Raw genomic sequence first — 27,337 nt, forward strand, 5'->3', positions numbered from 1 at the left:
CCTTTCTTAAGGATGTTTATTGCATTATTGTTTTAGTAGCAAAGCATGGGAGATAACATAAATGTCCTTAAGGTGGAAAATGGACCTAATTGTGGTATACTTACATGGTGGAATATCCAGTAATACATATTAGAATATTAAAATTAATATTAAATACTTATTAAAATAAAGCTGGGTGGAAAAAGTGGTGTAAATGGTTTAAAAACAGCAGTTTTTGTTTTATGTGTACACACACAGACACATAGAACCACATATACATAATGACTGGATGAAAGGATGAATTCAACAAATCATGATCATGGTTGGCTATGATGAGGGGAGAAGGGAGACCAGTGAGGATTTCAGCCTTAACTATAGTTGTTCTTATTGAAAGTAAAGTGTTATTTTATTTAAAACAAAACAACCTATGTCATTGTAAAAAACTTCATCAGTTGTGTTTTATAATTAGAGGCTCAACTGAGTGAAAAGGTTTCACTTCAGGCAATCCAGCAGTTGGTTCGAAAATCATACCAGGCTCTGGCCTTATGGAAGCTTCTTTGTGAACATCAGTTCACTGTCATTGTAGGAGAACTTCAGAAGGTAGGATTTCTTTTCCTTTAAGATCATACTGTTAATTCTGTGCTTAGTTTGTTTTCTTTTGAATGAGCTTTAATCTTACACTTGGGTTTGAGAGGGGATTTTTGGGGAGAAGCATTTAGGTGTTATGATGAAGTTAGTATCTGTTTAATGGAAATCTTAATGGAAAATTGCACTAAAGCATGAAAACTTGAGGGATCCACTTTGTCAAAACCACAAGTTTTTACAGTATGTGAGAATTTTATTATGGTATATGAATGAAATCTTTACGAAAAGTATTTTTTTAAACAGTAGGTTGTAACCATTATTTGGGTTTCAGATCCCTTTGGGAATTTGATCAGAACTCTATCTTCCCACCCTCAAAGAATGCATACAGATACATCTACAAAATTTTTGCCTGTAATTTCAAAGAGTTCAATGACTTAAACATTCTTACTTTTAAAAAGGTTTACCATTGTGAGAAATGAATGGGTCACATTTCTCTTGCTGTCCTCATTTGAATCCTTTTTAAGTATAATGGCATTTTTCATTCACTTAAATGTTAGACCACTGGGGGAAATGTATTCCTATTGTGATTATTTCTAAACATATACAAAAATAGAGTAAATACTACATTATAATCTTTTTTTTTACATTATAATCTTCATATACACTTGCATTCAGCATTTTCAAGATTTTATCAACTTTCATTAATCTATTCTCTTTTTCTTTACCAAATTATTTTAAAGATGATCCTAGATATCATGTCAGTTCATTCCTGTGTACTGTGTTCTCTAAGGAAAGGTGTGATGTGAATCTGTCATGTGCATTGATCGTGTTGACTCGGCTGACTGGCTAAGCGGGTATTCCCTTTCTCCCTCACTACTCCATGTGCATCCCTTCCAAAGCTTTGTGCTCAAAGAAGATGATCTTCCCTGATAGTGGTGGACCATTCTTTGGTCAAGGGTATACAAATAGTTGAGTGTCCCTGCTAGAACCTCCAAACGAGGTCTCAAGGCCCATTTGTAGGACCTGAGCTGAAATCAAGAGTCGGATGCTTAACCAACTGAGCCGCTCTCAGGCGCCCCGTAAACCCAAGGTTTTTTAATGTAGCTAAGTGATTATTCTTTCTGGTTATGACTAAAATCAGGAAACCTGGCTCTAATTTTGGTTCTGCCTACATTTTACTTATCTCACTTGTAAATTGAGAGATCTGGACTGGTCATACTGTGGGTTTCTTAACAATTCTGTATGATTCTATGGAAGTTTGCAAAAATGTGTTAGTCTGTATAGTTTAGCATATTTTCTCTTTTGAACTATAGAGTCTTTTCATTTCTTTATTTTAAATTGCTAAAGAAATTTTGTTGTGGGTAGAAATAGGATATTCCTATATTTTTGGTAGAAAAAAAGGACTTTCTGTTATACTCCTAGGAATTTCAAGAGCAGCTGAAAATCACCACCTTTAAAGATCTGGTAATCAGGGACAAGGAACTGACCGGGGCATTAATCGCTTCTCTTATCAACTGCTACATCAGAGATAATGCTGCTGTTGATGGCATTAGTTTACACTTACAGGATATCTGCCCACTTCTGTATAGCACTGATGATGCAATTTGTTCTAAGGTATGATGCTTTATCAGCTATTTCAGTGTTTCTTAAAGAGGGTTTCATAGTATGAAAAGCACAATAGAACTGGAATCAGAAACCATCTTTTATTTAACATATGATGTCTCTTGGTAACCTCTCGGCCTCCAGAGTCTCCATCTGTATGATGAAAGGAGTTGGAATACATCATTTCTTAAAATCCTTGTATATTTAAGTTTTTCATAAAGAATATAGCATTTCTAGACCATATTTTTTTAAATGGTTAAATACGTATCTCCTTAGAAATTAAAAATTACTAAAACTTTAAGTCTGTAATAAGTATAGTTGATTGGGCAATTTTTATTGATGCTTTCTTACAGGTAAAAATAATTTAAATCAGTATCATATGGACTGCCTGCTGACCAATAATGCATTCACTAGGCAAGAGATTTACCAGTCAAAAGCTATCTTGCCTAAAATATTTGTGAAAGGAATTAAAAGTAGCTAGGATTTTTTTGGTCGAAAATTTTTCTGCCTAAAATTAAGAAGAACTAAGTTTGTAGAGTTTTTATTTTTTCTGATAATAAACCAGATGTTAATTGAGACATAGACCAAGACTTATGTTGATAATATTGTATATGTGCTGGAATTTTGTCTTTTTAAGTTCTTGCTATCTCTAATCTAGGCAAATGAACTCCTCCAGCGTTCCCGACAAGTTCAGAATAAGATTGAAAAGGAAAGAATGTTAAGAGAATCCTTAAAGGAGTATCAGAAAATCAGCAATCAAGTGGACCTTTCCAATGTTTGTGCTCAGTATAGACAAGGTGAGAAACAAAATGTTCTTCACATCTTTTTCTTAACTCAGGGGACAAATGACTGTTTTATTACAAGCTACTAATAAAAAGCCTCTTAACATAAGCAACACTTCCCCAAGTGATAGGACTTGGGAAACTCATGCCTTGTGTTTTAGTGTTTGATGACTGGCCTCTGCAAAAACTATAATGCTCTTTTTATATCTTGAAATAGATAACTTTTAACACAGGAGTTTCAATCCTTGTCATTGTATACTATCTATATTAGATAGCTTCCTGTATTACATTTATTTTTTGGATGCTTTCAATTCTTTTGACTAATTTTTAAAATTGTACTTGTCTGCTTGCTTTTAAATTACTTATTTGTTTGGTTTTGTTTTTTTAATTTATTTATTTGACAGACAGAGATCACAACTAGGCAAAGAGGCATGCTGAGCAGAGAGCCCAATGCGGGGCTCAATCCCAGGACCCTGGGATCGTGACCTGAGCCGAAGGCAGAGGCTTTAACCCACTGAGCCAGCCAGGCACCCCTAAATTACTTTAAATCAAATCTAGCATAATATAAAAGTAGTAACTGTTAGCACAGATATTGTTTTGAATTCTAAGATTTTTTTTTTTCCCATCAAGGAACAGAAACCTTCCCTTTTGTTATTCTAACTTTGGAAAAAATTTTTTCTAATAAAGAAAATACACTTAATAGCTGCCTTTTAGGCATGTTGGTACCTTGTTCTTTGGTAGATTCACCATATTTTATATGATAATGTCATTAAGGTGACTAGCATACAGTAGAGGCATAGAAACCTTGATCAGTACTTTTATAAACCAGCTAAGGAAAAGCACATCCAGCTTAATAAGCCTTATCTCTTTGTCCTTTTCCTTTCCCATTAGTCCGTTTTTATGAGGGTGTAGTGGAGCTCTCTCTTACTGCTGCAGAAAAAAAAGATCCTCAGGGTCTTGGACTTCATTTCTATAAACATGGAGAACCAGAAGAAGACATTGTAGGACTGCAGGCTTTCCAAGAAAGGCAAGTTTTATCACCCTAGCGGCTTGTCAACTTTTTGGATACAGACTTTCCCTGGTGTACAGTTTGATGATTGTATTAGGAAAACAATATTTTAAGTACAACACTTATAAGAATGAATTATGCTTTCACTTAAAAATGTTTTGTTTTATCACAGGCCTAAATTAGGAATATAATTCTTGCCTTAGGGGTCAACTTTTAGTCTGGTTGAAATTCTTAAGGACTTATAAATGTTTTTGAACTTGCCTCTGTGGTTTTTATAACACTTTACTAATGTCAGTTTTAAATGCAATAACTTATTTGGAACCATCTCTCCCCCACCTAATTTCTGGTTCTGGGTGATGATTAGTATTTTATTTTATGGGATGATTTTTAAATGTTCACAAATTTGTAGTGACTGTTAAGAAAAAAATGTGTGTCTATAAAGGAAATATATAATCTATCTAAAACATGTTTTTTATTAATACATTAATTTTTATAACTTCACCCTTTTATGGTTAATGACGTTTCTCAAACATAGAAAAAGTGTACGATTTATATTATTTTTAATACCAAATATATTTGTGTGTGTACATATATCTAGTCCCCAAAATAGTCTTCATATTATTGTGTATTTAAATTAGATTAGTCAGTTGCTATCTAATTAAACAATGCATTTGCTCCTTTTCCGTTCTTTTTCAGATTAAACAGTTATAAGTGTATTACAGATACGCTTCAAGAATTGGTAAACCAAAGTAAGGCTGCTCCTCAGTCTCCCAGTGTACCCAAAAAACCTGGGCCTCCAGTCCTGTCATCTGATCCCAATATGCTGAGTAATGAAGAAGCAGGACATCACGTAAGGGACATAGCATATTTTTATCCTGAAAATACATTGTTTAGAAGTTCTGTGTAGTAGTAGGAGACAGCTCGTCCTGGGAAAGGTAGTAGATCTTAGAAATAAGCATTTATAAAGATTCTTGATTTCAGGATTTATAAGGCTGATGGTTATGATATCCAGCAGGAGAGCCTTTAACTGCTAATTTTTATTTTATTTTTTTGTTTTAGTTTGAACAAATGCTTAAATTATCTCAACGATCCAAAGATGAGCTCTTTAGTATTGCCCTTTATAATTGGCTAATACAAGCTGATCTTGCAGATAAGCTGTTGCAGGTAAAAAATATTTTTTTATTCCACTATTGTTAACTTGTATTTTTTTTTTTTTTTTTAAAGATTTTATTTATTTATTTGACAGATCACAAGTAGGTAGAGAGGCAGGCAGAGAGAGAGAGAAGGGAGGAAACAGGCTCCCCGCTGAGCAGAGAGCCCGATGCGGGGCTCGATCCCAGGACCCTGGGATCATGACCTGAGCCGAAGGCAGAGGCTTTAACCACTGAGCCACCCAGGCGCCCCATTAACTTGTATTTTCAAATAGCATGTATATAGTTGAAGGAGAGGTGCCTGGGTGGCTCAGTTGGTTAAGCGTCTGCCTCAGCTCAGGTCATGATCTCAAGGTCCTGGGATCAAGCCCTGCATCAGGCGCCCTACTCAGCGGGGATCCTGTTTCTCCCTCTCCCTCTGGCTGCCACTCCCCCGCTTGTGCTCACTCACTCGCTCTCTTTCTGTCAAATAAATAAAATCCTTAAAAAAAAAAAACAACAAAAAACGCAGATACCAGGAAATTCATTTTCTTATACTGAACCTACCATTATGTGTTAGCATCAATCCAAGTAATATAATATCCTTTCCTGGTGGACAAAGTAAACTATTGCTCTAATTTTCTAATATTGTGGGATGAAAATTGGATTATGAATTAGGAGTCCTAAACTTGGCATGACCTCTACCATTAATTCAGTATGTGACTTCCCACACGTCTTTTTACTATCCCAAGTCTCAGTATTCTTCATTCTGTAAAATGAATGTGTGGCATTTGACAATGGCAAGGATGTCTTTGAGGAATCAATAGCTGTGTTTTCATATGTAGTTGGGGATGCCTGGGTAGCTCATTCGGTTAAGCATCCAACTCTCGATTTCGTCACAGGTTGTGATCCTGGGGTCGTGAGATGGAGCCTGCTTGGGATTCCCCCGACCTCTGCTCATGCTCACTCTCTCTCTGTCTCAAAAAAAAAAAAAAAAAAAAAAAATTTAAAAATTGTCACTGGATTATGATTAGTTTAATTAGCCTAATTCAACTATCATAGCAACTCTTTGGTTAACTCTAGTAAAACAAAAATCATTTATAATGAAAAAAGTTGCCCTCTGTCTGTTGTTAGATTATAATTTTGCTTATGTATTTGTGAAGCAAGGCATACCTTTAGTTGTTTTAAAAATGTTATAGTTACTACATAAAGAGCAAGAGGCTAGCCCAGAAGATTTTCTGAGTGACTGTATACTTTGCAGATTGCCTCTCCATTTCTGGAGCCACATCTAGTCCGAATGGCCAAAGTTGATCAAAACAAAGTTCGTTATATGGATTTACTGTGGAGGTATTATGAAAAGAACAGAAGCTTTAGTAATGCTGCTCGTGTCCTGTCCAAATTGGCTGACATGCATAGGTATGGTATAATACTCTTATTTCTATGAATAATGATTGATAACTGAGCTGTAACTAGACACATCTGGATTTCAGAAATTTAATAAAACCTTATTCAGGTTATAGTATGTACAGCTTTTATGCTTTTACTTGGATTTACCTACAGTTTACAGTTTTTTTCTTTTTTAATAGTGTATAGGAGGTACTAAATATCCAAGACCCTCTCTAGTCAAACTATCTTCTAAATCTCTTCTTTAAAGTATGTCTTTAGATTCTTTACTACTAAGCAGTTAATTAGTATTCTTAATTAAAAGGACAAAATTTCTCAAAGGCTTTATAATTTTAAATGTTTTACTAAATCTAGACTAATTTCCTCTGCTCTATTATTGATTTAAATTACAAAAAAAGTTTTGAACATAGATGTTAAAGATTGTTAAGAATCTTATTAAAGAAAGTATTGAAATTTCTAGTTAGATTATCATATCAAAAAACAATATAATTTTGGACAGATCATTAATTTGACCTTGTATTTTCATTTGGAATCTTCTTTGCCAAAATAACACAAGTTCTATTTTTGAAAACTGGAGATCAGTTAAGTCAGGAAGAAGAGGTTGTGGAAGCAAAGCTGTTTTAAACCAGGTTAATCAGAATTGTAATTTATGGGGCACCTCGCTGGCTCAGTCAGTAGACCATGTGACTCTTAGGGTCATTAGTTCAAGCCCACGTTGGGCATAGAGCCTACTTTAAAGAGTCTAGATGTGACTGTAATAGCAAGTGTGAGTATGTACGTATTCTTAATTGGCCTTATTATTGTTATATTGTTACTATAACATATTCGGGAGGGATGCCTGGGTGACTCAGTCGTTCAGTGTCTACCCTTGGCTCAGGTCATGATCCCGGGGTCCTGGGATTGAGTCTACATCAGGCTCCTTTCTCAGCAGGGAGCCTGCTTCTCCCTCTATGTGCCACTCTGCCTGCTTCTGCTCTCTCTCTGTCAAATAAATAAAATCTTTTAAAAAATTCACAAATTCTCTAACTTTTAAGAACACTCATTGTCCATATCTACTTTGTACATAACACATATAACCTAATTTCCTCCTCATGTGAGATACACTGTCCTACTCTAGCTCTCAGCTTACCTTTTCCCTCCCCCCCCCCGAATAAAATATTTTTCCAACTACAATGTTGCTCTCTTACTCACCACACTCTTTTTGTATATATAGGCTGCAGCAAATAAATTGGCAGCTATAGAATTTGTTTTTTAAATTATTTGGAAATGTTACCCACTTTTAATATGTTTGGTTCAAGTAGGGCTTTTTTTAGAGATGAGAGGGGAAAGAAAGGGAAGCTCTTTTTGTACTAAACAGTCCTTTATGTGCAGCAGTGAGAGATGGTCAGTGCTAAGTAACTGTCATCTACACCGATACTTTCAAAGATAGAAGAGAAGAATTAATTCTTCCTTTCTCCTTCCCTCCCTTTCTTTTTTTTTAGAAGGGGAAAAATATGGGAGCCGTAGCTATACAGAAGGACAGTTTGATCTGAAAGTAAAAGAAAGCTAGTTTTTTCCTGATTCAAACTGGAAGTAATGGGGTATCAAAAGTTACATTCAATACTGGTTAGTATGAGAGGTTGCCAGCAACTAAATGAATTAGTGTGTTTGTTTTTAATGCCAAGTCACTTCATAATGTCAAAGAACCAAGTGTGATGGGGGATTAGAAAGGACTGAAGGTGGTAACCATGGAGGTGGATACAGGCTTGGGCTTTCTGACACCTGCCAGCCTGCCAGCCAGCAAATAGCTTTTGAGCACCAGTGATGTATATTCAAGGCATGCAGAAAGGAATAGTAAACAACGTAAATACCACCTTTGTTCCCAAGAGCTCCCATTCCAGTGGGTATAGAATGCAGACACAAACAAATTCAGGTTCTATAAAAATGATAAAAATAGAATACTATAGTAAAAAGGGCCTATTGGGGAGTGGGGGTGAGGAACGGCTTTAGTTAAGATTGGTCAGAGAAGGCCTCAGACAAATTGTTATGAAAATTGATTCTTGGGGCACCTGGGTGGCTCAGTGGGTTAAGCCTCTTTCTTAGCTCAGGTCATGATCTCAAGGTCCTGGGATCGAGCCCTGCATTGGGCTCTCTGCTCAGCAGGGAGCCTGCTTCCCCCTGTCTCTCTGCCTGCCTCTCTGCCTATTTGTGATCTCTGTCTGTCAAATAAATAAATAAAATCTTTTTTAAAAAATTTAAAAAAGAAGAAAATTGATTCTCAGATGACAAGAACGTACAGTATTAAAGATGTGGAGGAAATGGCCCAAGCTTGGGAACAATAGTCTCTGCAGAGGTAGTTTCAGAGTCAAGTTTATCATGTTTAGGATACAAAAAAGAAAGCCAGTGGGGTTGGAGATGGTGAACACGGGAGCAGGTGAAAGGAGAGGAGGTTGAAGGAGTAGGTGAAGACATGTGACATAATTTGATTTCTGTTTTTAAGAGGTCAGTTTAGTTGCTTTGTGGAGGATCACATACAGTATTAGCCGTATTAAGGTAGAGAAGTGAAGAATATGAGCAGTGATAAAGAACTTTTTCCTTAGTTTAGTGTTGAGAAGAATCCAAGTTTTAATATACTGAATTAAAGTTTTAAAATCAGGGACACCTGGGTGGCTCAGTGGGTTAAGCCTCTGCCTTTAGCTCAGGTCATGATCCCAGGGTCCTGGGATCGAGTCCCGCATCGGATTCTCTGCTCGGCGGGGAGCCTGCTTTCCCCTCTCCCTCTCTGCCTGCCTCTGTGCCTACTTGTGATCTCTGTCTATCAGATAAATAAATAAAATCTTTTTAAAAAATAAATAAAGTTTTAAAATCAGAAGTTACTTTCTTGGATGTAAACTTAAGCATTTTTTTATTTGTGGCTTTAAACTGTAGACCTCTTTCATTAGAAGTCCTTTAATAGTTTTTTCAAGTTTCATATGGGCTTTTATGGCTCATTTGGTATGTACAAAATAGTGCGTCATAATTAATATATTTGTATATGGGATCCTTAAGTGTTCATATAAATAAAAGTAAGGTTATTTTCCCCCCAGCACAGAAATTTCACTTCAGCAACGACTAGAGTACATTGCTCGAGCCATTCTTAGTGCCAAAAGTTCCACTGCCATTTCATCAATAGCTGCAGATGGTGAATTCCTTCATGAATTAGAAGAAAAAATGGAAGTAAGCGCTAAAGATACTTAAACTTTGCCTGCATTTATTTCATTTTCCCTTTTTCCCTCTAGTAACTCATAGGTCAGTAGCAGTTAGTAATTCTAGTGTCTTCTGCCTGTATGTATTTATTTTCATATTTAGACATACATCTTTTATTGGGTCACAGGACATTGCTGTAATTAGATTTTTCTCTGTGGCATTTCTAAATTAGGTTTTTTGTTTTTTTTTTTTTTCCTAAATTAGGTTTTTGGTTTTTTTTCCAACTGTTCCAGCACAAAGGAGATTATCACATTTACCATTTATTCTGGAAACTAATGAGTAGATACGTGAAGTAGAGTAGGCTAAACTGCCCTAATTAAGAGACCCAAAAGTATATAATGGTCCAAATACAAAAGCTTATTTCTCATTCACAAATATCCAGAGTTGGTGTTCCTGACTGGCCACTGGCTTTCTTCCACTTGATTGATTTTAATACCCAAATTCTATTTTCTGGCTCTACCATTCCCTATGACCTTAACTTTTTCTTCTGTCATAGGGAGTACGAGAAAAAATGACATGTAAGAAGCACATTCGCTCTCTTAAAGACCTCAGTCCTGAAGTGACATACTTTACAGCCACTTACAGTCCATTGAAGAGAACTTAGTCTTATGGTCATATCTCCCTACAGAGGAGGTTGGAAAATATGGTCTAGCCATTGTCTGGCTGCAGTCGTGGGAGAGATAGGTATTATAGTGACAGCAAAGGCTCACTGCCATAGTATACTTCCTATGAGATCTTTTGTGTTGTGATGAAGAGCTGCTAGTTTGTTACAATAGAAGTCTTCATTTGTACAGTTTTTTATTGAGGTATAATTGACATAACATTATATTAGTTTCAGGTATACAGTGTAATGATTCAGTATTTTTAGGTATTGCAAAATGATAAATCTAACTAACACTTATTACCATATACATAATTACAAAATTTTTTTCTTGTGATAAGAACTTCTACAATCTATTTTCTTCAGCAACTTTGAGATACGCGATACAGTGTTAATTATAGTCAATATGCTGTTATTTATACATTATTTTTAATTTAACCAACTTAAAGTCAGATACTAGGAATCTTCCCTTCAAGTACTTGTTGATTTATCATCAAGAACTTAAGACTTGATTTTTTTTTTTTAATCCAAACTAGGTTGCTAGGATCCAACTTCAGATACAAGAGACACTACAAAGACAGTATTCCCATCATTCTTCTGTACAGGATGCAATTTCTCAGCTGGATTCTGAGCTAATGGACATAACTAAGGTAATAAAAAAGCAAGTTGAATTCCTCTAGCAGTCACCTAATACCTACAAATTCCTTGTTTTCATTTGCTTTTACTTTGTGTTTCATGAGAAAGATTAATCTGTCTCCAGAAAATTAAGATAACCCATCCTAGGGAGTATGCCTCTGGGCTGAGAGATCATGGCTATGGTATCTGACTCTTAGAGACAGCTAACCTGCTCTGTCCAGGTCATTTTCTATCAAGACTGTTACCAGCCTCACACCAAGCTTTGTTAAAACTCCTGCCATTTATTTTATGGCCTTCCTTCCTGTCTTGGAGAGGTAACTTATCTTTGCTTATCTCTCCAAGCCTCTCCCACTCTGTACTTCAGAGCAGTCCCTTTTTCAATAATTCTTGGACATTTCTCCAAGGACCGTGAAGCACCCTGAGACTTGTGTTTCCATGATTCTTTAACCCCTGGTTTAGACAGTGCTAATTATAAAAGACATGTTATTACAGTATCTCCCTGCCAGCCAAGGGGGCCAGGGAGGCACACATGTTGAAATCTATTTAAATGAATTTACCAAGCCTTTGCCATTCTTAATCTGGAGTTATGACCAGCTGCATGTCATCAGATCTTTATATCGTATTTTAGGAACTTTGGATAAAATCTTTGGTCATTTTTAATTTTCAAGGAGTGCGTCACTATTAATTTCTGACTCTTGACCTCTGGTTATATGTATAATGTTGGCATTTTCTCCGACAGCTTTATGGGGAATTTGCTGACCCGTTTAAACTTGCAGAGTGTAAACTTGCAATAATTCATTGTGCTGGTTATTCAGACCCTATATTGGTGCAGACACTTTGGCAAGATATCATAGAGAAAGGTAAGTGCTCACTTACAGGTATATTAGCATACATTATTTAGTGAGTTGGTAGAGGAATGCAAGCTATTGGTGGCTTTCATCTATCTAGAGCTCATGAAAATTGAATATACCTAAGTGGAGGGTACCTAAATATGGCAGAGGGTGGTCCTTTTGAGAATGACCTCAATTTATATTGGAAAAAACTCTGAGAAAAGGATAGTTATTTTTTTGTTTGTTTGGGGGGGTTTTTCCTTTTAAGATTTTAGTTAGGGACGCCTGGGTGGTTCAGTCATTAGGTGTCTGCCTTTGGCTCAGGTCATGATCCCAGAGCCCTGGATTGAACCCCTCATCAGGCCCTCTGCTTAGCAGGAAGCCTGCTTCTCCCTCTCCCACTCCCATTACTTGTGTTCCCTCTCTCACTATGTCTCTCTCTGTCAAATAAATAAAATCTTTAAAAAAAAAAAAATATTTTATTTACTTATTTGACAGAGAGAGACAGCGAGAGACGGAATATAAGCACGGGGAGTGGGAGAGGGAGAAGCAGGCTCCCCACTGAGCAGGGAGCCCAGTGTGGGGCTCTATCCAGGGCTCTGGGATCATGACCTGAGCCAAAGGCAGATGCTTAATGACTGAGCCCCCCAGGTGCCCCTGGTTGTTCTTCCTTTTTTTTTTTTTAAGATTTTATTTATTTTTGACAGAGATCACAAGTAGAAAGAGAGGCAGGCAGAGAGATAGACAGAGGAGGAAGCAGGCTCCCCATTGAGCAGAGAGCCCGATGGACTCGATCCCAGGACCCTGGGATCATGACCTGAGCTGAAGGCAGAGGCTTTAACCCACTGAGCCACCCAGGTGCCCCTGGTTGTTCTTCTTAATAAAGGATTCTGAGACACTTTCCTCAGAATCCCATAACCTGTGTCCTATTTAAGACAAAAGTATTTCAGACACTAACAGAAATATAGTTTCTGCTCATTATATTAGAATATCATTTGTAGGATACTTTTTACCTTTAAATAGAATGAAATAGCCAATTTAAACATTTTACATGAAAAGCCGTTTGGTTTCTCATAGCATGTCTTTTTCTTGCAGAATTGAATGAAAGCGTGGCGCTGAGCTCCTCAGATAGAATGCATGCCCTCAGTCTCAAGGTTGTGCTCCTGGGCAAAATTTACGCTGGCACACCTCGCTTCTTTCCTTTAGGTAAGCAGCTTATGTGCTATCATGGGTGTTTTGTTTTGTTTTGATGTTTTCTTCATTGACATGGAAAAAATTGATGTTCTTCAGAGTGGAATTGTGTCTTTGTTGCTCTTTGGCTCAGTAGTGTAATTCTACCTTTCCAGAAAGAAAAACCTCCAAAGATAGCAGAATTTGTTGGTAGTTAAGTAAGGAACTTTCTTTGACCTTGCAAGTTTCCATATCTGGGGATAGTGCTGACAGACCTTAGTAATGATTATATTGTTGGTAACCCTCTACAGGTTGTAAGGAGGAAAGAAAAATGCTTGTTTTTCTGTATGGGCAATCTGTGATTGCTTCAACTCCTCTTATTATATTGAGGACACATTTTTCTTTAAAATAACAAATAGTTGGGGCACCTGGGTGGCTCAGTTGGTTGTGCGGCTGACTCTTGATTTCAGCTGAGGCCATGGTCTCAGGGTTTTGGGATAGAGCCCTGATTCACATTGGTCTCCCCACTGAGCAGGGAACCTGCTTGAGAATTCTTCTTCTCCCTGTGCCCCTCCCCCTGCTCACACTCTTTCTCTTTCTCAGAAAAATAAGTAAATCTTTTAAAAAATTAAATAGCAAATAATTGTGTTTAAAATGCAATTTTTTGAACCCCTTAATTATATTACTATAATTGTTATGTATATGACTCTAATTATTAGCCATTTGCCAATGTATAATGTTTTTCTTCAGCTGTAAAACAGTAGAATCAGGGTGCCTGAGTGGCTTACTTGATTCAGCGTCCAACTCTTGTTCTCAGCTCTGGCCTTGATCTCAGAGTCATGAGTTCAAGCTCCATTTGGGCTCCATGCTGGGCTTTAGCCTACTTAAAAAAAATAAAAAATAAAAATAAAAGAATAGAATCAACATAAATACATCCATAAAGTAAGATGTAAGGGTCTTTGAAAAATGTTGAGAACCAGGAAAATGCTTACAACATAACATTAAATTGTTTTTTTATTTAATGAGGATAGAGCCCTTTTTATAGACCATCTCTGATTTACAATTTATTTCCTGGAAATGTCAGGAAATCAAGTCATTATAATCATACCCTTTTCTCATGTAAGTATAGTATTTAAAACTGCCATGCTCTTTATTAATGAGAAAAAGAGAAAATAAAAACTTAACAATTTTAATAATAAAAAGTCCACATTACACATAATTTCTTTAGAGAGTATTTCTGCTATATATATATATATATTTCCTAATAGCTTTAAATTTTGTAGTATTTTCATCATTGTACAAGAATCACCACAATTAAATTTAGACCATTCTCATCACCCCAAAGGAAACCATGTACCTAAAGCTGTCACTCCCTATACCTTCCCACTCTCCGGCCCTAGGCAATTACTAATCTATGTCTCCGTATTGCCTATTCTGATATATCACTTATTTTTATAAAAATTTTTTTTTGAAAATTGGTTTTCTTTTTTTAAAGATCTTATTTATTTGAGAGAGAGAGTGAGAGCAAGTGTGAGCACAAGCGGGGGAAGGGGCAGAGGGAGAAGCAGACTCCCTACTGACTGGGGAGCTCCATGCAGGACTCAAATCTCAGGACCCTGAGATCATGACCTGAGCTGTAATTAGCCAGTTAACCAGCTGAGCCACCCAGGCTCCCCAGGAGTTAACAATTCTTTAACAACAAAAGAGTAATTATGTGAGGTGAAGGACCTGTTAACTAATCTTACTGGAGTAAACACTTTACAGTGTATATATGTATAAGATCTTCATGTTCTATACCTTAAACTTACGTAATGTTTGGCTATTTTTTCTCAATAAGCTGGGGTGAGGGGGAGAGTTAACAATTCTAATTTCTGATCTTTTTCCCTCTCCAGATTTTATTGTGCAGTTTTTAGAACAGCAAGTTTGTACTTTGAACTGGGATGTAGGTTTTGTAATACAGACAATGAATGAAATTGGAGTGCCATTACCTAGACTATTAGAAGTATATGATCACTTGTTCAAGTCACGGGTAAGAAAAATATTAAATGAAATAATTTATTTAGTTAAAGTTAAACCTTTTCTAGATAAAAGGAGAATATTTTGATTGTATGTTTATAAAAGTGTCTCATATGATAAAAATTACTTCAGAAATATGCTTCACTGGTTCAATATAAGAAATTATCATACTTTAGACTTCTAAAACTGATAGAGTTGCTTTGCCATATATCATGATAAAAATCAAATATTTCTTAATATTTTCTTTACTCTTGGTGGAATAGGCTAAACCCATTACTTAAGAATCACCATTTGTTTTATTAGAACAAAAAAATACTGTATTTATTCCCTATCATTTCATCTAAAATGTCAGTACTCAAAGATCTTCCTCACCACAAGAAAAAAACTTTGTAACTATGATGATGATGCATAGTAACTAGACTTAGTATAGTGATCATTTCCCATACTGATTCCCATAACAACTTCTATGTTGTATACCTGAAAATGGTATGATGTTATATATCAGTTATACCTCAATTTAAAAAATTCTTTCTCAATTTAAAAAAAAATCTTTCTGATCATATTGAACCTTATCAGACTGTATATTTTATCATTTTTATCCTACAATAAAAGATCCCAATGAAACCTTGTTGACCTATATGATGTCTCTTATGGTAGCACCACCAAAACATTTATATGGTGCTTTACAAAACACTCGTATATCTCATTTAAATGAATATGAATGAGCAGTGTGAAATGAAATGAGCATCTGACAAGGGCAGAGATTTTAAATAAATAACCTGCTCATGTCTAGTTACCCAGAATGAGAATTAAGATTATTTACTGGTTTAGTCTTTATTTATAATATCAGACTAAGTCTGCATAGGTTTAAAGCAAAAGAGGTATCACAGCTGATAAGAAGAAAATAAAAAAAAAAGTAAAATAAAATAAGCATTTAATATTATGTGGTTTCTAGATTATTTATCTGGTAATGGTTAATATTTGAACTTCCTTGAAAACTGCATTGTGATGTTATTTTGTAGAGCATCTAAATTTCCTGTTTAGGAACTTGTGTTTCCTCTTGATAAGCGTGAGGAGGTATCTCATAGCGGTTTTGATTTGTATTTCGCTGATGATGAGTGACGTTGAGCATTTTTTCATGTGTCTGTTAGCCATTCTTATATCTTCTGCCCATTTCTTAACTGGATTATTTGTTTTGGGTCTTGACTTTGATAAGTTCTTTATACATTTTAGATACTAATTCTTTTTTTTTTAATATTTTATTTATTTATTTGATAGAGATCACAAATAGGCAGAGAGGCAGGCAGAGAGAGAGAGAAGGAAGCAGGCTCCCCGCTGAGCAGAGTTAGCCCGATGCGGGGCTCGATCCCAGGACCCTGGGATCATGACCTGAGCCGAAGGCAGAGGCTTTAACCCACTGAGCCACCCAGGCGCCGCTAGATACTAATTCTTTATCACATATGTCCTTTCCACGTATCTTCTCCTATTCCATTCATTGCCTTTTAGTTTTGTTGACTGTTTCCTTTGTTGTGCAGAAGCTTTTTATCTCGATGAAATCCCAGGAGTTCATTTTTGCTATTCTTTCCTTTGCTTCTGGAGACATGTCTAATAAGAAGTTGCTGTGCCCAAGGTCAAAGAGACTGCTGCCTGTGTTCTCCTCTAGGATTTTGATGGATTCCTGTCTCACATTTTGGTCTTTCATCCATTTTGAATTTATTTTTTTGTATGTTGTAAGAAAGTATTCTAGCTTCATCTGCCTGTTGCTGTCCAATTTTCCCAACACCATTTGTTGAAGAGACTTTTTCCCATTGGATATTTTTTCCTATTTTGTTGAAGATTAGTTGACCACATAGTTACGGGTCCCTTTCTGGGCATTCTGTTCCATTCCATTGATCTATGTATCTGCTTTTGTGCCAGTACCACACTGTATTCTTAATTACAGCTTTGTAATAGAGCTTAAAGTTCGGAATTGTGATGCTTCCAGCTTTGGTTTTCTTTTTCAACATTACTTTGACTATATGGGGTCTTTTCTAGTTCCATACAAATTTTGGGATTCTTCTAGCTCTGTGAAAATTGCTCATGTTATTTTGATAGGGATTTCATTGAATGTGTGGATTGCTTGGGTAATACAGACATTTTAACAATCGTCATTCTTCCATTCCATGAGCATGGAATGTTTTCCCATTTTTTTGTGTCATCTTCAGTTTCTTTCATAAGTGTTCTATGGTCTTCAGAGTACATATCTTTTACCTCTTTGGTTAGGTTTCTTCTTAGCTTGCTTATGGTTTTGGTGCAGTTGTAAATGGGATTGATTCCTTGATATCTCTTTCTGTCGCTTCATTATTGTTGTATAGAAATGCAACAGATGTCTGTGCATTGATTTTATATCCTGCAACTTTGCTGAATTCCCGTATCAGTTCTAGCAATTTTTTGGTGGAGTCTTTTGGGTTTTCTACACAGAGCATCATGTCATCTGTGAATAGTGAAAGTTTCACTTCTTCCTTGCCAATTTGGATGCCTTTTATTTCCTTTTGTTGTCTAATTACTGAGGCTAGGACTTCCAGTTCTATGTGAGACAACATTGGTGAGAGAGGGCATCCCTGTCTTATTCCTGACCATAGCGGAAAAGCTGTTTTTTCCCCATTGAGGATGATATTACTTGTGGGTCTTTTGTATATGGTCTTTATGATATTGAAGTATGTTCCTTCATCCCTACACTCTTAAGGGTTTTTATCAAGAAAGGATGCTGTATTTTGTCAGATGCTATTTCTGCCTGTATGTAGAGCATCGTATGGTTCTTATTTATTTACTTATTTGATAGAGAAAGACACAGCGAGAGAGGGAACATAAGCAGGAAGAGTGGGAGAGGGATTAGCAGGCTTCCCGCCAAGCAGGGAGCCCGATGTGGGGCTCAATCCCAGGACCCTGGGACTATGACCTGAGCCAAAGACAGACGCTTAGTGACTGAGCCATCCAGGCACCTCAGAGCATCATACAGTTCTTATCCTTTTATTTATGTGGTGTATCATGTGGATTGATATGTGGATATTGAACCACACCTGCAGTCCAGGAATAAATCCCACTTGGTTGTGGTGAATAATCCTTTTAATGTAATGTTGGATCCAGTTAGCTAGTATTTTGCTGAGAATTGGGGTTTTTAAAAATTATTTATTTATTTGAGGGAGAGTGTTTGCAGGGGGAGGGGCTGAGGGAGAGAGAATCCTCAAGCTTACTTCCAGCTGAGCACTGAGCCCAGTGCAGGGCTTGATTCCAAGACCCTGAGATCATGACCTGAACCAAAATCAAGAGTTGGCTGCTTAATTGACCGAGCCACCCAGGAGCCCCTCATTGAGAATTTTGTATCCATGTTCATCAGGGATATTGGTCTGTAATTCTCCATTTTAAAAAAGTTATTTTATTTATTATTTTAGAGTGTACCAGAAGGGGTGGGAGAAGGACAAGCAGACTCTACACTGAGCATGGATCCCAATGTGGGGCTCGGTCTCATGACCCTGAGATCGTAACCTGAGCAGAAATCAGAAGTCCAATGCTCCACTCACTAAGCCATCCCGGAGCTCCCTGTAATTCTCCTTTTTAGTGGGTCATTATCTGGTTTTGGAATCAAGGTAATACCGGCCTCACAGAATGAGTTTGGAAGTTTTCCTTCCGTTTCTATTTTTTGGAACAGTTTAAGAATAGGTATTCTTTCTTAAATGTTTGGTAGAATTCCCCTGGGAAGCCATCCATCCCTGGAATCCTGTTTTTGGGAGTTTTTTTGGTGATTACTGATTCAGTTTCTTTGCTGATTATGGGTCTATTCAGATTTTGTTTCTTCCTGTTTCAGTTTTGGTAGTTTATATGTTTCTAGGAATGCATCCATTTCTTCCAGATTTCCCAGTTTATTGGCATGTAATTCCTCATAATATTCTCTTATAATTGTACTTCTGCAGTATTCGTTGTGGTCTCTTTCATTTGTGATTTTATTTGGTCCTTTCTGTTTTCTTTTTGATAAGTCTCGCTAGGGGTTTATCAGTTTTATTCATTCTTTCAATGAACTCTGTCCTAGTTTCATTGATCTGGTCTGGTTGGGTTTTTTTCTATATCATTTATTTCTGCTCCTAGCTTTATTAACCCTTCTGCTCGCTTAGGCCTCATTTGCTGTTCCTTTTCTAGCTCCCTTAGGTGTAAGTTTAGGTTGTATATTTGAGACTTTTCTTGCTTCTTCAGGTAGGCCTGTACTGCTGTGTATTTCTCACTTATGACAGCTTTTGCTGCATCCCAAAGGTTTTGGACCACAGTGTTTTCATTTTCTATTGCCTTCATGTATTTTTTTAATTTCTCCTTTAATTTCATGGTTAATTGGTTCATTCTTCAGTAGGATGTTCTTTATTTCTTTTTTAAGGTTTTTTTGTTTTTTGTTTTTTGTTTTTGTATTGTTATTGTTGTTGTTGTTGTTGTTTTTGAGAGAGAGAGCGTGTGCGTGCACTCAAGGGGAGGGAGAGGAGCAGAGGAAAATGAAGAAGCAGGCTCCCTGCTTGGGAGGCAGGGAGGCTCCCTGATGCAGGACTCTATCCCAGGACCCCAGGATCATGACCTAAACCAAAGGCAAACACTTAACTGAATGAGCACCCAGGTACCCCTAGTGGATGTTCTTTAACCTCCATTTATTTGTGGTCTTTCCAAATTTTTTCTTGTGGTTGATTTCAAGTGTCATAGCATTGTGGTCTGAAAATATCCATGGTATGGTCTCAGTCTTTTTGTACTTTTTGACCCCTGATTTGTAACCCAGTATGTGATCTGTTCTAGAGAATCTTCCGTGTGCACTTGAAAAAAATCTGTATTCTGCTGATGTAGGATGAAATGCTGTGAATATATCTGTTAAGTCCATCTGGTCTAGGGTGTCATTCAAAGCCCTTGTTTCATTGTTGACCTTACGTGTTAATGATCTGTTCATTGCTGTGAGTGGGGTGTGAAAGTTCCCTACTATCAATGAATTTCTTTAAGTTTGTTATTAATTGGTTTATATATTTGGCTGTTCCCAAGTTAGAAGCATAAATATTTACAATTGTTAGATCTTCTTGTTAGATAGACCTCTTTATTATGATATAGTGCCTACGTCATGTCTTATTACAGTCTTTGGTTTAAAATCTAGTTTGTCAGGGGTGCCTGGGTAGCTCAGATGTTGGGTATCTGCCTTATGCTTGGGTCATGATCCCAGGATCTTGGGATCGAGCCCCACGTCAGGCTCCCTGTTCAGGGGTAGCCTGCTTCTCCCTCTCCCTCTTCCTGTACTGTTCCCCATGCTTGTGCTCTCTCGTTCTGTCAAATAAATAAAATCTTTAAAGAAAAAAATAATTAAAATAAAAATACAATTTTTTAAAAATCTAGTTTGTCAGAACACCTGGGTGGCTCAGTTGGTAAAGCATCTGCCTTTGGTGCAGGTCACTATCCCAGGGTCCTGGGATTGAGTCCTACATCAGACTTCCTGCTCATCCGGGAGCCTGCAGCTCCCCCTGCTTGTGCTGGTGTGCGCTTGCTCACTCTCTGTCTTTCTGACAAATACATAAATAATAATGAAAATCTTAAATATAAATTAAATCTAATTTGATATAAGCATGGCTACTCCAGCTTTCTTTCTTTTTTTTTTTTTTTTTTTAATGTCTATTTGCATCATTGTGGTTCTCTACTCCCTTACTTTCAGTCTGAGGGTATCTTTAGTTCTAGAGTAAGTCTGTAAACAGGCATATCAATGGGTCTTGTTTTTTTTTTTTTTTTAATCTATTCTGATACCCTGTATCTCTTGATTAGAACATTTAGTCCATTTACATTCAGAGTGGTAATTGATAGATATGAATTTTAGTGCCACTGTATTACCTGTAAAGACACTGTTCCTGTAGATTATCTCAGCTCCTTTCTATTCTTTGTTGCTTTTGGTCTCCTTCGCACTCAGAGGATCCCCTTTGATTTTTCTTGCAGAGCTAGTTTAGTGTTCATAAACTTCTTTAGTTTTTGCTTGTCTTAGAAACTCTTTATCTCGCCTATTCTGAATGACAGCCTTGCTAGATAGAGTACTTTGGCTGCTTATTTTTGCCATTCACAGCACATTGAATATATCATGCCACTTTTTTCTGACCTGCCAGGTTTCAGTGGACATGTCTATTGCTAATCTTACATGTCTACCCTTGTAGGCTAAGGACCTTTTTTGTTCCTAGCTGCTTTCAAAACTTTCTCTTTATCTTTGTATTTTGTAAGTTTCACGATGATATTTTGTGATATTCACCTATTTTTTTATTTTGAGGGGAGTTTTCTGTGCCTCTTGGACTTGAATGCCTGTTTCCTTTCCCAAATTAAGGAAGTTTTCAGCTATAATTTGTTCAAATAGACCATCTGTCCCCTTTTCCTGCTCTTCTGGGACTCCTGTGATACAGATCCTGCTTTGCCTTATGGTCTTGCTGAGTTCCCTACGTCCCCCTACACAATCTAATAGTTTTCTTTTCTTCTTCTCTTTAGCTTCATTATTTTCCATAATTTTGTCATGTATATCACCTATTCACTCTTCTGCTTCTTCAGTCCTCATTGTAATTGTATCCACTTGGTTTTGCATCTCAAGTTACAGCATTTTTTATTTCAGCCTGACTAGTTTTTAGTCCTTTTATCTCCGCAACAAGGGTTTCTCTGGTGTCTTCTATGCTTTTTTCCAAGCCCAGCTAGAAGTTTTATAACTGTTGTTCTAAATGCTTATTCAGATGTATTGCTTATATCTGTTTTGTACAAGTTTCTGGCTATGATTTCTTATTGAACTTTCTTTTGGGGAGAATTTCTCTATCTTGTCATTTTGGATAAGTTTCTGTCTTTTGCATGCTTTGAAGGCTTATTATGTTTCCTGAATCTGAGAGTAATGCTATATTAAAAAGTGTCAGGCATGCCTGAGTGCTCAGTCAGTTAAGCGACCAACTTAATTTTGGCTCAGGTTATGACCTCATGGTCATGAGATCGCACCCCATGTCCTGCTTCACACTGGGCATGGAGCCTGCTTAAGATTCTCTATCCCTCTCCTTCTGCTCTTCCACATCTCTCTCTCTCCCTATCTTTCCCTTTCTTTTTTTTTTTTTTTTTAAGATTTTTATTTATTTATTTGGCAGAGATCACAAGTAGGCAGGGAGGCAGACAGAGAGAGATGGAGGTAAAGCAGGCTCCCCGCTGAGCAGAGAGCCTGATGCAGGGCTCGATTCCAGGACCCTGGGATCATGACCTGAGCCAGAGGCTTTAACCCACTGAGCCACCCAGGTGCCCCTCCCTTTCTTTAAAAAAAAAAAATTGTGGCAGAGTCATACACTGTCCAGGGCATGGCACTTCAAGAAGTGTTTCTGGTGTATGCTGTGTGGCCTCTGCTGTTGTGCTTTGGCTGCTCTTTCCCACTGGTTAGTCCTCTGCAGAGCTCCTTCTTGTCACGAGGCGTATTTGGACCTTTTAACTAGATGTGCTTTGATTTATTTGTTAAAATAAGCCTGGTGGGGGGTGGGGAAGAAGGGACGCCTGCATGGCTCAGTCAGTTAAGTGTCTGCCTTCAGCTCAGGTCATGATCCCAGCATCCTGGGATTGAGTCCCACATCAGACTCCCTGCTTAGCAGGGAGTCTGCTGCTCCCTCTACCCTTCCTCCCTGCTTATGATCCCGCTGAAGACTGGTTTAACTAATAATATAAATGGTTGAAAGATCACTTGACACAGTTTGCTTTAGAACTCATGGTGTACGCTTTCTTTATAGGATCCATTCTGGAACAGAATGAAGAAGCCACTGCACCTTTTGGATTGTATACATGTACTATTGGCAAGATATGTTGAGAATCCCAGCCAGGTTTTAAATTGTGAGAGGTAACTATGAATTAGCTATTGCGTTATAGCAAAACCTTAAATGTTTCTAATAAGTATCTGAACAACAAAGTTAGATGGGGGAAGATATGGAGAATTACTATTTGAATGGTATCGGTTAGCATATATGAAAGGTTAGAGTTTTTTCCATTTTTCAACCCCTGTTCTGAATACTTTCTATAGGTAAATGATGTAATTTGTGAGATTATTGGCCATTTCAAGGTATATTTGTTTGAAAAGACCAAAAGAATGTAAATAATTCAATATTAAAGAGTCATCCCTATTGTCTCCTTCCCATTATAATAATCTCCCAAAAGAACATGGTGGTCATGTGGTAATTCACCTTCCCTCTGCATTTCTTAATCTGTTTTCATTGATTTACCATTTACTTAATCATATGATCCTTGCTCTTACTGGGATGATAGTAATGTTAGCAGAAGTTGGAGAGAAGTCTTACAGGAGGAAATGTTTCTAAATGTGTCAACAGTTGATCAGGTATCTTTTCCTTTACAGGAGAAGATTTACAAATCTGTGCCTGGATGCCATTTGTGGTTATCTGGTGGAGCTTCAGTCAATGAGCTCTTCAGTTGCAGTACAAGCCATCACGGGAAATTTTAAATCTCTTCAGGCTAAACTAGAACGGCTTCATTAATTATTATAGTGTATTGTCGTCCATGCATTTTAATCTATAAAATAAAAGCTCAGCTGGGTCCGGATATCAGGTGCTCTAATTTAAGAATTTAAGAACAATTTTAATAGAAATAAGTGGCAATATCTACAAACAGTACGTTTGCCAGATGAATTATTTTTTATTATTATTTTGCTTTTTAATAATCAGGTTAAAAAAACAAGTGAAATAAGATTACTTATGATCTTAACACAAAGATAAACATTTAGAAATTCTTATTTTTAATTTAATGAAGGCAGAATTTTGAATTTATACTATTCATTTTCAAGTTAGTCCAAGGATACTGATATCAAAACTTAAATAGGCTAGCTGAGCAAGTTCCAAAACACTGGATTCTACAACAGTCCTAATATAGGCAAATAAACACTGTCTCTTAAAAAAATTATTTAGGTTTGGGTTCATCTTTGGAAAGAAATTTCTTCCAACTACTAATTTTGTCAGTTGTAATTCTTAAAGATTAATATCTACTTGGCTATTTTTTGAGCAGGTAGCAAACGTGTAACTAATACTCTATGTCCTAAAAACCTACACAGAGAGATACTGTTTTCCTTTTAGTGTCTATCTACCAGCCCTTGCCACTGATTACCGACCACATTAAAGCAGTCGTTCTTAAAGTGTATGCACCAAACCAGCATAGAAGCATCATCTGGGAATTTGCTCCCTGTTTGATTCTTTTTCCTCCCAATCAATAACCACAACAAATGAGTTTTACCCAAGACACAATATATAAAGTAAAATTGTTAGTGATGGAGATTTTAGTCTTCAGCAAATTGGAATAACTAAACCAAGTCATGGCAACAACAGGGAAGGAGAACAGAGTAGGAATGGCCAGGACTAACAAAAAAGCGAGGACATGGACTTCTTTCCTCTCACCTTTTATGCCATCAAGAGTAATTGCCTTTTACTTATTGTCACTGAAGCATGTCTAACAATTTTTATAGTACATTTTGAAAATAGTTTTCCTTCCCTTCTTTTTTCCCAAGGTCATGGGTTGACCTTTTTGTATTTATTCTATTAGAATTTAATTCCCTTTTTCCTATAATCTAATTCATAATATTTAATCAACTATCAAAACGTCACTCATTAGATACCACTACCTCTCATATTTTTCAGCTTTTAGTTCCTTAAGTTTAGTTTTCTTGAATATGTAAAGTGAATGTAAGTTATGCATTGTTAACTCTATAAACTTAAAATTTTGTTACGTCTACTTAAAATGGAAGTCTTGCTTAAATGGTATTTAGCCATGACTCCAATTCTACTATATATATGTATTTTTAAGCCCTTTTACACACAAGCATATTAATATATATGTTATGTTAAATATACTTAACTCAGATATTGAAGCTACATCTTTCAAAAGGACTGTAAGCTAGCATGGCTAAATGGTCCTTAGGAGTCAGAAATCTGAACCCTGTTCTATCACAGAGCACTTCTGAGGTTTAACAGTTCTAGCCACACAGCAAATGTTTTCCATACCTTTGGGGAGGGTGAGATCCATTAGAGAAATTAGTGCATTTTAAGCTTTCTAGAACAGTGTTTCTAAAACTTGTAATTCATAAGAATCACTTGGATAACCTGCTAAAACCAGGTGTTCCACCTCTGATGTGATACTGATACTGGTGGTCAGTGGATCAAGCTTGGATTAGCATTGTTCTTGCATATTTATCACTGTATTAATATATCTCGTACTTGGTGTTTAGTCAACACATTATTTCTTTATACTGACTGTTAAACATATAGGCAATGAATAATAAGTTGAACATTATTTATGAAACAGTGCATTCATTGTAGGCAATGATGAGTCACTGAAGACCTTGATTGTGACATATTAGTTTTAGGTAGATCATTTTCATTTGGCAAAATGGTCAGGAAAAAAGAGAAGAACCTATTTTTGAGTAATTGCGCAAAGTATGGGATATTGACTGTGAAATGCACATGATTATGTTCAGCATTTCTTTAGTTATAACATACGTGACTTACTAGTGACTTTTTCATTGAACACTTCTCTGCTGATCACATGCATTTCCTCCACATTTATGTTATATAGTTAATTTCAGTCTCAGGATTCACAGATTGCTCATTCTCTTCCTCAGGATACTTCCCACCTCATTTTTCCTCTTATTCATGAGAGGAAAAATTGTGATAGTGATACAGTTGTATCAAGAAAATGAAGAACTGGAATATTGAATGTAAAGGTCTTGAAAGGGCACATAATTTTCTTTCATTTTCTATCAGTTTCTTCATTTAAATTCTCTTAATAATAAAATTTTTTTCCAGAATATTTTTGAGTCTTCTGGTTAATCATTTAAACTCTTCAAACTTTCATTTTCCTAAGGAACAATTTTTTCGGGATGCCTGGGTGGCTCAGTCAGTGAAGCGCCTGCTTTGGGCTCAGGTCATGATCCAAAGCCCTGGGATCCAACTCCACACCAAACTCCCTACTCAGCAAGGACCCTGCTTCTCCTTCTCCCTCTCCTCTGGGAGCTCCCCCTATTTATTTCTCTCAGATAAATAACTAAAAATCTCTAAAAAAAAAAAAACAAAAAACAAGCAAGCAAAAAAAAACCAACAAATTTGGGGTGCCTGGGTGGCTCAGTTGGTTAAGCGTCTGCCTTCCGCTTAGGTCATGATCCCAGGGTCCTGGGAGCGAGCCCAGCATCTGGTTCCCAGCTTGGTGGGAAGCCTGCTTCTCCCTCTGCCCACTCCTCCTGCTTGTGTTCCATCTCTCACCGTCTCTCTGTCAAATAAATAAAATCTTTTTTAAAAAAACATTTTCCTCATAAGATTAAAACTAAATGAGACTTTTTTTTAAAGATCTTATTTATTTATTTGAGAGAGAGAAAGAAAGTATGAGAGGGGAGAGAGTCAGAGGGAGAAGCAGTCTCCCTGCTGAGCAGAGAGCCCAACTCAGGACTTGATCGTGAGTCTCCAGGATCATGACCTAAGCCAACTGCAGACACTCAACTGACAACCACTCAGAAGCTCCTAAATGATAAGACTTTTAAATCCAAAAATTTAGGGGCACCTGGGTGGCTCAGTGGGTTAAAGCCTCTGCCTTCAGCTCAGGTCATGATCCCAGGGTCCTGGGATTGAGCCCCGAATTGGGCTCTCTGCTCAGCAGGGAGCCTGCCTCCTCCTATCTCTCTGCCTGCTTCTCTGCCTACTTGTGATCTCTGTCTGTCAAATGAAATCTTTAAAAAAAAAATCCAAAAATTTATAGGAAAAAATGTAATTTATTTTTACTCAGTTTTGTTCTACACTTCAAATATTGGAGTAGTTTCACAATACTCTTATTTTTACTTTTTTTCATTGCAAATAAACATGATTTCTAAACTGCATTATGACATGCTTGAAATTAAAGTTTAAAACTCTCAGTTACGTGGCACCTGGGTGGCTCAGTCATTAAGCATCTGCCTTCGGCTCTGGTCATGATCCCAGGGCCCTGGGATTGAGCCCCGTATTGGGCTCCCTGCCCAGTAGGAAGCCTGCATTCCTTCTCCTACTCCCCCTGCTTGTGTTCCTGCTCTATTTCTCTTTCTGTCAAATAAAATTTCTTAAAAAATAAAAATAAAACTCTCAGTTATGCTTTTTGTATTTAGGAAGCTCCTATCAGCAGGAAGACTAACCCTTTTTAGGTTAATTTACCATGCTAGAGTTAGTATCGTGTCTCTAGCCCACACCTGAGTTTCTGCCTGTGTAATGAACATTTTCGCTTAGATGACCTCCAAAGCTCCTCAGTCAAAATGTGACCAGATCTGCGCTCATTCTTCTCCCTGCAATCTACCCAATGCCCTTCTTCCTCTTCTATTT

General features: G+C 36.9%; 1 protein-coding gene across 1 annotated transcript in view; it reads left to right on the plus strand.

Moving 5' to 3' along the window:
* The window catches only part of NUP155 (nucleoporin 155), a 66,029-nt gene extending 40,223 nt beyond the window's left edge, over positions 1-25,806 (plus strand). The window contains exons 22-35 of the mRNA XM_046000655.1: positions 449-579; positions 1,987-2,178; positions 2,825-2,963; positions 3,840-3,975; positions 4,654-4,807; positions 5,017-5,121; positions 6,349-6,503; positions 9,557-9,686; positions 10,854-10,967; positions 11,693-11,813; positions 12,879-12,989; positions 14,846-14,982; positions 22,736-22,842; positions 23,353-25,806. Coding sequence (XP_045856611.1) covers positions 449-579; positions 1,987-2,178; positions 2,825-2,963; positions 3,840-3,975; positions 4,654-4,807; positions 5,017-5,121; positions 6,349-6,503; positions 9,557-9,686; positions 10,854-10,967; positions 11,693-11,813; positions 12,879-12,989; positions 14,846-14,982; positions 22,736-22,842; positions 23,353-23,491 — 1,871 coding nt within the window. The 3' untranslated portion in view covers positions 23,492-25,806. The remainder of the gene's footprint in view (positions 1-448; positions 580-1,986; positions 2,179-2,824; positions 2,964-3,839; positions 3,976-4,653; positions 4,808-5,016; positions 5,122-6,348; positions 6,504-9,556; positions 9,687-10,853; positions 10,968-11,692; positions 11,814-12,878; positions 12,990-14,845; positions 14,983-22,735; positions 22,843-23,352) is intronic.
* The last annotated feature ends 1,531 nt before the right edge of the window (positions 25,807-27,337 follow it).

The sequence above is a fragment of the Meles meles genome, chromosome 3 (genome assembly GCF_922984935.1).
Source record: "Meles meles chromosome 3, mMelMel3.1 paternal haplotype, whole genome shotgun sequence".
Classification (NCBI taxonomy): Eukaryota; Metazoa; Chordata; class Mammalia; order Carnivora; family Mustelidae; genus Meles; species Meles meles.